The sequence below is a fragment of the Poecile atricapillus genome, chromosome 11 (assembly GCF_030490865.1).
Source record: "Poecile atricapillus isolate bPoeAtr1 chromosome 11, bPoeAtr1.hap1, whole genome shotgun sequence".
NCBI lineage: Eukaryota > Metazoa > Chordata > Aves > Passeriformes > Paridae > Poecile > Poecile atricapillus.
This window is the reverse complement of record NC_081259.1, coordinates 3,053,040-3,065,579: the sequence shown is the minus strand read 5'-3', so window position 1 is coordinate 3,065,579 and position 12,540 is coordinate 3,053,040. Positions and strand designations below refer to the sequence as shown.

General features: G+C 43.6%; 1 protein-coding gene across 1 annotated transcript in view; it reads left to right on the top strand.

Moving 5' to 3' along the window:
* LRRK1 (leucine rich repeat kinase 1) overlaps nucleotides 1-12,540 on the top strand; it is a 73,463-nt gene that overhangs the window by 17,627 nt on the left and 43,296 nt on the right. Inside the window, exons 3-9 of the mRNA XM_058847114.1 lie at nucleotides 1,765-1,928; nucleotides 2,788-2,959; nucleotides 5,237-5,416; nucleotides 6,028-6,176; nucleotides 10,872-11,098; nucleotides 11,582-11,709; nucleotides 11,846-12,009. Coding sequence (XP_058703097.1) covers nucleotides 1,765-1,928; nucleotides 2,788-2,959; nucleotides 5,237-5,416; nucleotides 6,028-6,176; nucleotides 10,872-11,098; nucleotides 11,582-11,709; nucleotides 11,846-12,009 — 1,184 coding nt within the window. The remainder of the gene's footprint in view (nucleotides 1-1,764; nucleotides 1,929-2,787; nucleotides 2,960-5,236; nucleotides 5,417-6,027; nucleotides 6,177-10,871; nucleotides 11,099-11,581; nucleotides 11,710-11,845; nucleotides 12,010-12,540) is intronic.

Below are 12,540 nucleotides of genomic sequence, written 5' to 3'. Positions count from 1 at the left end.
GACAGCCTTGGTTTGCTGGGCTCCTTGAGCAGGAAGCTGAGGAGCTTTCCAGCTGTTTTGTATCTCCGATGTGAGGCATTTTTTCCTCCAGGGGGAATTCCAGAGCTTCTCTCTAGGTTCAGGATTTCATCACAGGGTGCCAAATGGGGAGGCTGCTTGTTCCAGTAACTGCAATGTTTGCTTGGATTTGTACTATTTGAATTTCCTTAGTCCAGTTCTGAGTTGTTTTGACTGGAGAACTACTTTCCTTCAAGGTTCTCCCTTCTATCATCCTTTAAACATACTTGCCTAAGAATATTTTTTCCCCTATCTTTGGTGTCCATGAAAATGAAATCATATGTAATATTCTTAGTGATCCCTTATAGATGTGTGGTCTGCTTTAAAAGAGTGAACCAAATGCAGGAAGAATTTCTTTCCCAGTGTAGTTCCTAAAATTACAGAATTACAAAAGCACTACACCCATTAATGTGAACTCTGAGATCCTCTTTGTTGTGCTGTAATTTAATCCCACTATCATGGGCCTTGATTTCTTCTCCTTGTCCTTCACACATTCTGCATCATCCAGGAAAGGTTATTGGTGAGGGCACACTTTTAATGGCACGAACCTCTGGAGCCATCTCCAATGTCTGAGTGATTTGAGCTTCGATAAATAATTGATGAGAAGTCTTAGTCAGAATCTACTGACTGCATTATTCAAAGATATTTACTGACAGTTATAGATTGCTCCAAATTTACTTCTCTTTCCAGACTGCATTAAACTAGGCCCTGCATGACATATGTGTTATTTTAAAAAAATAAATCCTTGTTAGTACATGGGAAGAACTGTGGGTTTAAGTGCTTTATTTAACCAGTTACAAATAAGCAATATTAATTCATGATGTTTTAGCAGGAAAAGGCATTTTGTTTTCAAGTGGAAAATGCTTTTTTCCTCTGTCTTGCTTGTTGTTCAGGAGTGGACCTGAAAACATCTTGTATTTCAGTGACTTTAACACAGCTTTCCCTGTCCTGGTAGTTGGGGAATGGTTGGGTTTGAGACTTCCTGCCTGTCTCATTAGCCACCCACCAAAGCATCTTCTCTAATGGCTTCATCTTTTAGTCTCTGACACTTGAAAGCTTTTGGCTCCCAACACCATTTAGGAAAAGAAAGTCTGGTCTAGGACGTTCTCCAGAATTAATTAAAGTGACACTGGGCATCTTGCAAAATCTCCTTTTACCTTTTTTTTTTCAGAGTAAAAATTTCCAATTTCTTTTATTTCACACTCTTAGAGGTGCCCAAAATTCTGATTGAAAATGTTGAAGGACAATGGGATTTTATCAGGCTGTTGTCAGGAGTGAAGTGTGACTAAAGCAAGGCCAGTAATACCAGATTTGCCTTTCAGATTCCTGGCTTTGTCAGAATTCCTGCAGGTGCCAGTCCCATGCAATTCCTTCTCTTCCCTGGTTCCTCAGCAGGAGGAGGAGTGTGCCAGGCAGATGAAGGGTTCATGTGTCCATGTGTGTGAGCTTCCTCACCTTCCTTTGGAAACCACCTCAGGGAGCCATTGGGGAACTCGCTGTCCCTCTCAGTTTCATGTCCCTGTTGGGAAGGGCTTTAACATTTTATCACTTTCTTTTATCAGGCTCTTTACTTTTTAATTGCATGCAGTAAATATTCCTCTGAAAATCACCAACTTCTTTTATTCCCAGGATTCACAGGCATTGCAGCTGTGCATGAGTAGTGAGCAGGTACTTGTCCCTGACTTCTCTTCCCTGTTTTTCCTGCAGGAACTGTGGACATGGGTGGCAAACAGTCCACAAGTGGCGACGTCTCCGTCATCCAGACCCCTGTGACAGAAAGCATCCAGGATGCCTACAAAGCTGGGGACACCAGCAAAGCCCAAGAGTTGATTAGGTTGTCCTGTGAGGAGACTGCACTGCAAGTGGAAAAGGTTGGGTTGGGTTATACTGCTCTCTTAGATTTCATTGGCAAAGACTGGCCAAAATTTCAAGATGCTGCAGTCTTCTGTAATTTTTTCACAGAGAATCCATTCAGTTGTGTGGGTCCCAGACATGGCTGGTTGTGTGGGGCTCTGCAGAAACATGCTCAGGGACACAGTTTGCCCTTGGAAACACAGATCAGGAAGATGAGACAGACCTCAGGGAGCAGTGTCTGTAGGAACAGGAGGCTGTGTGAGGAGGGGTGCTGCTGCTGTGGTCACCAAAACAGGGAAATGCATTTTTCCCCGTAAAAAGGAAGCAGTTTATAGACTTAGCAAAAAATGTATTCCCCCACCAGTGCAAAGATAGTGGCCCCCTGGGAAGATTCTGCTGCCTGTGTGTGGAATTTTACCACAAACTGTGCTAGCTTCTGCGCTGCTCTGCCTTCAGAGCCCTCCTTTTGAGCCTGCTCTTTGCACAGAGCTGATGGGAGTGTTTTGGGAGGGTCCCTGCATGTCAAGGGCAGTCATATTGGCCATCTCCAAAACAGGTAATACTGCATTTTGCAGCTGAGCTGTGCAAATGTTTTTTTTGTTGGTCCATGAAAAACAGGTTTATACTCACCGTTCTGTGCCTCAGGCACTTATGTGAAAAACCATACAAAAAACTACAATACAAACCACAACAAATTAATATAATAAATTTATCAACAATGATTACAATGCCCACTAGTGTTTGTGACATTCCCAATTAACCATGGCGACAGTGGACATGGCGTGGGCACAAACAAACCCATACAGCTCTAGAAGTGCTCTTTCTCTGCCTGCTGCCCTGAACAGAGAGTTTATTCTGCTGTGTTTCCTTCACCAGTGTCAGCTTTTAGGCATTGCAGCAGCATATGGAGATCTGCAGGCGGTGAGGTACCTGCTGAAGGAAGCGTTGGTGGTGTTACCAACAGAGCCCAACGATGACAATGCAGCGGTGGTGGCTGCGTATTTTGGGCACAAGGACATCGTGAAAGAGCTGCTGGATTCTCTGCGTGGTAAGCCCTGGGCTGACCCTGCCTCTCCTCAAGTTTTTAAGGAGCTCCAAGCAGACATTTGGGGTTTTTTCACGTTCTTTGGAAGGGGAGGGGTTTAGTCATGGGAAAGTGTGTGGAGGGATCAGATCTCTGCTGTGCTTGAAGAAAACTTCCCCCCTGGGGAAGAGAAACACATACATAAAAATATTCCATGTTTGCAGACTGGAAGTGGAGGAAGATGCCATTGAGACAGTTCATTCCTGTCAGGCCTCACAGCTGGGTAACATCCCAGACCTACAGTGAAGTTAGGGGATTTTCAGGATGCAGCAGCATCCCACTGCTGATCCAGCAATATCAGTGGGGCTGGCAGTGAGTGGTCTGTCTGGTCAGGGACACTTTGGGTACACAGCTGACACCCACTTTGTTCTCTGCTTGACATTTTGTTTTGACGTTCAGGGGAATTCCTTCTTTAGAATAATTGCTATGTTTTACTTAAGTTTTATTATAGTAATTATTTTGGAGCAGGACATTTTTTGACTCAGACAAGATTCCTGAGGCAGCAGTGGGGGCGAGGGGCAGAGCACAGCTCTGACTCAGGACCAGGAGCTGTGTTTGGGTCCCTGTTGCTCTCTCAATCTGTGAGCTTGGCAGCTGCTTCTCCCTGGGGCTTTCCATGCATTTGAGGTCCAGAGGTCCTGCAGAACATCTAGGGCTCATCCTTGACCTCAGACACTGCAGTAACACAAGAGCTAAGCTGGCTTCTGCAATATTTAACCTGAATATAGCTCTAGCTCCTCATGGGGACTAAATAGTTGCCAGTGGCCTCACTGAGAACGGGAATAACCTGTTGGGAAACCTGCTTATTTGGTGTCCTGTCAGAGCACTGGTAAGCAAAATAAATGTTCCAGTTTGGGGGATGCAATTAAATGTAATATTTCCTTCAGCCAGAAAGGAAGCTGAGTAACCTAGTTGCAAAAATTAAATTATATTAATATAATACACTGAGTAATGAAAAGTGACTTAAGTAGTTTCTGGAAATTTAGTTTACAAGTGACCAAATTCCCTCCAACTCTTGCTTCGGGGGGGTCAGAGGAGGAGCTCTCTACAAACAACAGCTTTCAGAAATTTTCATGCAGGACCTTCCAACTGTTTTCTTGGGAAGTTAAACAGAAACCAATCACAGGGCTTAGGTATAAATTGCATAAATTTTCAATTTGGCTGTTACACTGCAGTGATTCTCCCTGGAACAGTGAGAACTACTTGTGGCTTACAGCTTAAGTGGAGCCCATTTTTTGCAGCAGGAGGGTGAGGGATTTAGTGGAGTTGTTAAGAATTCAAAGAGCAATGTAATTTCCACATGGATAAGCTGTAAAAAAGCCTTGACATGTTAAACTTGGGCTTGTGGATGTTCCTGTAAGTGTTTCAGGGAGGATATGAATTTGTAAAGTATATGGAGATAGTACAGGGAATCAGGGGAGATTTGGGGACTGCTTATTGTTAGCAAAAATAATTCTGTCTTGGGCATTTAATTGCATGCCCAGAATTAGGCACACCTAGAGGAAAGTGGTATTCTACAGAGAAACATTATTTCTGGGGAAAAAAAAGCAGTTTGAGAATGACTAAAACATCAGCAAATTCATGTAGAAATCAGAACATGATGTTTTAGTTTTTAGCCTTAAATGACATCTGTCTGACTTTACTATGAATTAATAGTAAAGAGTTGACCTGAAATGAAATATTTAAAGGGGAAATGAAAGTTTTTGTGGGAGACTTCAGATTGCAGCAAAAACAAGCTAAAACAATTCCCTTTTTGTTGACTGAAGCATTTATTTTTGTTTTATTCATCCAATAACATGAGAACTCATCTGCCTTTCCCCATTCATTGTATCCTCTCTCATGAGCTTGGAGGATGTAGCCAATCTTGGGTGTTTGGATCTAATGGCTGTTTGGATCTGGATGCAAAGCCAGTCCTGATCATCCCTCTTTGGGGTCAGATGTTTATTTATCTGCTGGTGTTTTAGCAGAACTGTTGCTCCCTTATGATTGCTTAAGTCAGGGACAGACAAAATATTTCACCCGTTAGCTGGGTGGGTAAAGAACAGTTAAGCAAAGCTGAAAACTTTGTGCCTGATCATCTTAGGACCCTTCTCTGACACTTTTGCAATGTAACCTGTTCCTTTTGTCCTCAGGAGCTTCACCCTGTCCCAAACCCCATTTCACAGCCATTATCTGTGGGTATTCCTCACACATCCCAGCCCAGTGGCACCAACTAAGTCACATTTGGTATGTTTTTGGCAGGTCCTAATACTTGCCAGCAGCTCCTGAACTGGATGCTGGCCATAGCCTGCCAGCAGGGCCATTTGGACATTGTCAAGCTCCTGATCCGTGCATACAGTGCTGACCCAGAGAGCTGTGCAGTCAGGAAGAACGAATTCCCTGTCCTCATCCGCCTGCCCCTCTACGCTGCTATAAAGGCAGGTGTGTATTTGCACGCTTCCACATTTTACCTCTTTTCTTCCAGGTCTTTCAAAGAGTGGGCTGAGCTGTTTGCACACAGGATGGTATCCATGGCCTGTCTGGAGATGGATTTCCAACAGCATGAATTAAAGTAAAATTGGCTCTGAATCTTTTGACTCAGCCAGATTGGATTCAGGGCTTTGTGAAGTTAGATTACTGTAAATACTGAGAAGTTGAACTCTCCTCTATAAACTCCTAGGGAAAAGACCCTTAAAAACCAGAATCCCTGCAAGTGAAAGCATTATTGTTATGGACACTCTGGCACACATGCTTGATTTGGGCTGAATAATTTACACTTCAAAGCACAGCTGTGTGTATAGTTTAATAAGATGGGAAAAAAAGAGAAAAAAGGAAGAGCTTGGGCCAGCACTTTTACACAGTGTCTTTGCTGTCTCAGTTTGACCAAACTGAGTCCTGCTACTGGAGGAAACAGCCTTTACACAGTTCAGTTTCCTTTTTGAACACCCCCCCAGTTTTTTTCAGAAGTGGTTATTTCCCAGGATTTCTGTTCAGCTCCTTGCTGGTTTATTTACATGAGGTGAAGGGAGCAAACAATCTGCTTTTCTCCAAAGGGAATGAAGATGTAGCTGTGTTTTTGTTGCGGAATGGAGCTTTCTTTTGTTCCTACATCCTGATGGACAGTCCTGAATCCAGCAAACACCTTCTGAGGAAGTATTTCATTGAGACAGCCCCACTACCAGGTAGTGCTCCAGCAAAAACAGTAAGTAACCATTTATCTGCCTGAGGAGATGTTGTTTTAAAGGGGTATCATGTTAATAATTGATAATTGCCTTTGCATGCTGTGTGGCTGCTGATTCTTCTCCTTAACTAAGAGCTTTGTGGTTTGCTGCCCTTTTAGAAAGCCGTGCAAGTGGCTTTGATGCTGATTTACAGGGTGTAAAACATCAAGGCTTTGAATGGCCTCACTGTGCAAGACACAGCAACAGCTTCTGTGGGGCGTTTTAAACACCAACCAGGGGGTGCTGGGGAGAGGAAGCACCAGCTTTGGGCTCAAAGCCTTCCAGAGACAAAGCTGGGCTGCTTCTAGCACAGATTTCCTCTGTGCCCCCAGGCTCATCACTTCCTTTAGGTTTCTGTTGTGCCCCCTGGTTGCAGAGTGATGCCACAAGCTCTGTGGTGTCCCTGAGTGTTGGTGTGGCACAGAGCTGAGCATGGGAACCCTTCTGTGTCAGACAGTTTAGGTAAAAATGGACTTGGGTGGCTTTTTGTTAACAGGGAGCATAAGCAAAGCAGTGATCTGCTGAGTATCTTCTCTACTTCAAATCCTCAGCAGTAAAAAAGTGTCTCCCACTGATATTGTTACTACTTTGTAGGGAAGCACACAGTATTTTGTATTATTTATACTGTTCTCCAGCAATTTATTACCAGGCATTTTTAATTTTTCCCCCTCAACATGTACTTTAACTCACACTGAATAGGAGCATCAGATCCCTGAACTTTCAATGCTTACAGTTTTCATCAGGTCACAAAAATTTTGCAGTGAAAAGATGTCCCTAATCAATCCAGTTGAGTACCTGTCTGCTCAGCTTGTAGCATTGCAGGCTGTTGGTTCTGCTTTGGTGTTAAGTAAAAATAAGGAGAGAGGTTTTAGTAGCTTTAGAAACTTCTCCATTCTCGGCTTTTTTTCTGCCAGAATCCTCCCACTGGGTTCCTGTTGATTCCCTGAGTGTTAGACCACATAAGTAAGCCTGACTTCTTCAGGTTCAATCAGTAGATTTAGAGCCCTCCTTGTACTACTCTTAAGTTTGTTGATGGATAAACAAAAGGAATCTGAATTCTAGATGTGGATAAGAGTTGATAAAATATCTTTCAGAAGAAAGAAAGAAATCCAAATGGATAATTCAGCTTGAATAAACTAGGAATAAATGTTTGAATCACAGGGAAGAGGTCTGTTTTCCATGTGAATTTGCTGGCAATATTTAACTTAGCTGCTGTAAAAATGACTCAGCTTTTCTGTTGTCACACCCTGAGTGAAGAAGAGAGCAGTCTTCAAACATCAGCTAATTGCCAGAAGGGCCTGGTTTAAAAAGAAAGAAAAAGAAAAAATAACAGGGATAAAACACAGAAACTTGACCTTGATTCTCCTAGTAGCTGTTTATTTTTAATATGTTTGCTTATTTAATGCTTTCTCTTTGAATTCATTTTGGCAGACTGGGACAGATTTGGGAGGATCTGTCCTAGTTTGTCTGCAGAGCTCAGATCTTTGGGAAGTGACACTCACACACCCTGATAACTTGTTTTAAAATTGTGGCAGCTGCAGACAAGCTGCCTCAGTGCTTTCCTCTTGTCTCAGAGGGTTCGTCCTGAGATGGATTTTGCACTGGGAGGAAGCAAAACCGTTCTGTGTGGAGGTTGGGATGTGTGTGGCAGCCAGCTGGATGTCAGAAAGTTCTCCCCATGCACAGGGAGGGAAAATCAATCACTGGTCATTTCAGAGGAAGCCCAGAACTTCAAAAAGCTTTGTCCTTTCTGTGCTATCTCTGAGTGGAAACACTTGAGCACAGCTGAGCTCCAATCGATTTCACAGTAGTGAGTGCAGAGCTATGCATAGAATGTGCCTGAGAGCTGGTTTTGGCTGCCACACCTTCCAGGCAGCCCTTGCACCAGCAGAGCTGCCCTGTTTCAGGCAAGAGGAGTTACATCTCATTTTTCTGATGTCTGTTTCTCCTTTTCTTGTTCTTTCCTGGCATAAATTTATACCCACACCAAACCACAGTTTTGCTAAGGAGAGGAAGTGGTCCATTTTTACAGGAACAGGTAATGAATGCCAGAGAGCCTTTGCAGTGAAATGGCCAGGCACAGATTCCAAACTTCAATAGACACAGTCAGCAGGGAGATAAATGTAACTTTCCAGTGTGTACAGTGTGAGATATATTTAAATTTTCCATACAGGCCAGAGAAGAGTTTTGTCTGCTGTATTTTCCCTAGGAAATATTTTACCAATAATTTTAAATTCAAGCATACAAATGTATGTGTGTGTGTGGGATCCTCCTCTCATTTCTTTATCCTGGTAATCTCACTTACATCACCATCAGCACAGAGCTCTGCAGCAGTCCCACACAATATTCAGAGCAGAGTTGTTGATGGAGGGAGCAGATCCCTGTCCTCAGATTATCCCATCTACAGCAGGAACAAGGTTCTGATGGAGCACGTCACGTCATTTAGGAGAAATGCACAACAGCCTTTCTTAATCACCTTACCAGACAGCCTCGGATTTAAGTAAATATTTTTCATATTTATAGTTGATCCTTTGCCCAAGAGCAGCAGGGTTTCTTGCTCCTGCACAATTTCCAGTCCTTTGCCCTAGTGCATCCCCTGTAGTAGAAGATTTCAATTTAATCTTCAGGGCTTGTATTGAGAAATTCTTCCCTTGGCAAGAGAGAGGAGTCTACAGAGGTTTTCTTTGGCCTTCTGAAGAGCAGAGAGGAGTCTACAGTCAGCCCTGAGCTAACATCCTCTGAACTCTGTTGCTGGTTCAGCACCAGTCCCAAACAGAGAAGGGTTGGGCTGAGCCCTGAGCTCTGCAAGTTTGGCATCACAGACCTTTGGCATCAAAGAAACAGCTTTTCTGGGAAAACAGTGGAGATGATAAACTATGAGTTGGGGTGTAAATCCCCTCTCTTTGTGGCACTGCTCTCAGGATTTCTTTCACTTAATTAACATTCTCACTGCAGAGTCCTGAGCCAACTAAACCCCTATGGTAACTCCACTGATACCAGGTTCCTGGTACCAGTTGAATTTGCTCCAATCTCTTTAAGTCAGATAGGGGGGTTTGGCTGGTCCTCCAGTTTGCAGAGACACTGTCTCTGGCCAGTGGACAAGGACTCTGGATCCTTGTCTCTGGGTGGGAAGGAGGGAGCTGATTGCTGGGATTCAAAAAGCTGCCTTGGATGCAGGACACCAACCTGCGGCACTGATAGCAGGTGCTGGATTTCACAACCTTGCCTGTGGTTTGAGAAGTCGTTATCTGCGTTCTACAGGTGTCTCCTAATCACATTAAATGCCCTGAGGCCATGCCTCTGCATTTTTGAGGGAAATGATATGCAGACATCTAAATGCAAAACAGAGATGTGTTATCAGTCTGCAAAGAGGAGGAGCACAGACTCAAGGTCCTGCTTGCACCCCCTAAGAGAAGGCTGTAAGGTTGTACTACTGCATTGGATGGTGTACTCAAGGACAAGTACTTTTTTCCTAAGCCAAGGGGTTTGTGGTACATGTTACAGGTGAGACAAGAGTTCAGAAAACTGCATACTGAATTTTAAACAAGAGTTCCTAAGCAGGAAGCTGTTAAATATGCAGACTTGAGAAATCTAGCAGTAAAGCAGGGTGTGTTTGGTGTGAGAGTGAAAGCTTTGCAGTGCAGCTCTCATAGGGTGCTGTGCACTTTGCAGTAGCAGTGGAGACTCTGCTTAATTTGATTTCTTGTTGCTGCTGGCTTGCTGTCTTTTACAGGGGTTGCCTTGTGGCATGGCAGTGGATGTAGCTTTAAACAAACAGCTGGAGCTCTCTGCCTTGGTTTCCCCAGTGGCACAATGGGCATAATATTTCCATTCATATTTTCAGGGCTGTCCTGAGGCATCACGAGTGAAGGTTTGAAAAGCACAGTCTCTACACTAAGTACAACTAGTGTCAATATCTAAAAAATGCAACTCTTTGTACTTACTCTTTGTTCCATTCTCCCAAACATTTGAACTGTCTGATCTACATGACCAGTTCTGAGTCTCAAATAAGCATTTGAGACAGGCCTTTGTTTCCCTTTTCTTTCTGTCCCTTCCCCAAATACATTAATTTTAATTCTAAATTTGAGGTTAAAAATCCAAAGAGCTAAATACTGGGCATTGGAAAGCAAATTAAACTTGCTGTCAGGTTCTTGCTGCCTCCTGGTGGAGAATTAACAATCATTGCATTGAGGCTGGTTTGGGGATGAGTTATATCAAAAATAACAAGTTTATGGAAACGTTTAGGGAATATAATTTTTAAAATGTGCATTTCAGGATTTGCAATGTGCATTCAAGGATTGCAATGCAGTGAGGTGATCTTGAAAATGAAGTCTTGAGTTTTTTCCTTTCATTGATGACCACTGTGTGTTCACACTTCCGTCTGTCCGAGCTGGACCCTGAATAATAAAGACTGGTGAAGAAGTCCAGGTCCCCTGCTTGAGCTTGCTCATGATCTTTGGAGTGAAATCATTGAGCAGATACGGCAAGGACTGCTGATATCCAGGCATGATTTCATCTCTGAGTCAGTTTAATTCCTAGAAGCAGATTGGAAAGTGAGCAAAATGTTTATGGCTGGCCTGTGCTCTGCTCTGCCAGATTCCCAGTGGTGGAGCACAGGCTGAGAACAACTGGGGTTTCACTAATGTGGTTTTCTCTTCTCTCTTTGACACATGCAGGCTTTATGTGTGAACTGGTCAAACCTCAAACTGCCCTGGGTGGATCTAGACTGGCTGATCGATATCTCCTGCCAGATAACTGAGCTTGATCTCTCTGCCAACTGCCTGGTGTCCCTCCCCTCCGTGATCCCATGGGGGCTGATAAACCTGCGGAAGCTCAGCCTGGCTGACAATCAGTTGACAGAGTTACCCAGTGTGCAGTCCTCTGATGAGATCATTTGTACAAGGTGTGTGCTCAGAGCTGAGCCTGCAGGGAGAGCAGCCTCAAACTGGGCTTGAGGGAGGCTGTGTAAGGGGAGAGCACATTGCAGGAGCTTCTTGGTCTGTTTTCTGTCTGCTGCAAGGTTTAGCTTAGGATTTGCCCCTCTGCATTCTCAGTTTGCTGTCAGGACAGTTGTGGGGATTTTATTCCTGCTTTGTCTTATGTTGCCTCTGCTTTTTCTCTGGTGAGCCCCATTCCTCTAATTTGGATCAGGGTGACATTTACTGCCTGATACCAGTGATTTGATCTGCTGTCTGTCCAGACCACCTCTCTCTGCTCCCTGGAGGGGTTAATTTTCTGATTAGGGTTTCATGCTTTGCCTTGTGAGGCACATTTCAGCTGCTTTCATTCAGAACTGAAGCTGTCCTGGTAAAGCAGATGTCTGTGGCAACAGGAGGCTTTGCAAGTGTTTTACTGATGCCTGACTGAGATTGTTCTGTACTCACAGGTTACTTGAGGTCGACGTATCCAGCAACAGGCTCTCCACTCTCCCTACTGGATTCCTACATCTTAAAAACCTTAAAAAACTCATCGCTTCCAAAAATTATATGGAGAAGTTATTTGACGAGGAAAACAGTACGTACAGTCCAGTGTTTGGCTTGCATTTTGAGACTGAGCTGTAGGGAAGAACCCAAAAATGTTAAAATAATGGCTTAAATGGCTTAAAAGCTCTCATGCTTATACCAAGGCCACAATGTTTCATGTTTTCCAGCAACTAATTGGATTGGTTTAAGGAAGTTGCAGGAGTTTGACGTCTCTGACAACAGGTTGGTGGAACTTCCAACGGTTTTTCTATACTGCTTCAAGTCCCTAAACATACTGAATGTTTCCAGAAATCAGCTGAAAGTGTTTCCAGATCCCTGGGCCTGCCCCCTGGTAAGTTGAACTGCTCTGACAAAGTCACAGGCTGAAAAAGCTGTTAAAACAATGCAAAAAAAAAAAATTTACTGTGATGCTTAAAAAGCTGTCAAATGCTTAAAAGGCTGTTCTGTAGGAGTGCCCCTGCCAAATTTGGTTTATGGGTTTCAGATCCAGTCTTTCTGAGGTTCCACCCTGTTCTCACCATGTTGGTGGCATTGGTGGAAAGCATTTAGAAGCATGTCTTACATGGATGTATTAATTTTCTCTGTAGTTCCTCTGAGCAGAAGTATTGTTGGGATCATTTTACTGAATACCCAACTTTCACCACAGGTGACTTTGCCCAAACCCATGGCAAACTAGGACATTTGTATCCACACCCATCACTGTGACTTTACTCCTTATTTTCACAGGGACAGCAGGGGAACAGTATCCTTTGGGGAAGTGTTTATCTGTGGTTGAAAGACAAATGGGTGATTTTCAAAATAATTTTTGGAATACTTTTTGCCCACCAAGAAATTTCACCAGCAGTTGAGTGCATCTCCATAG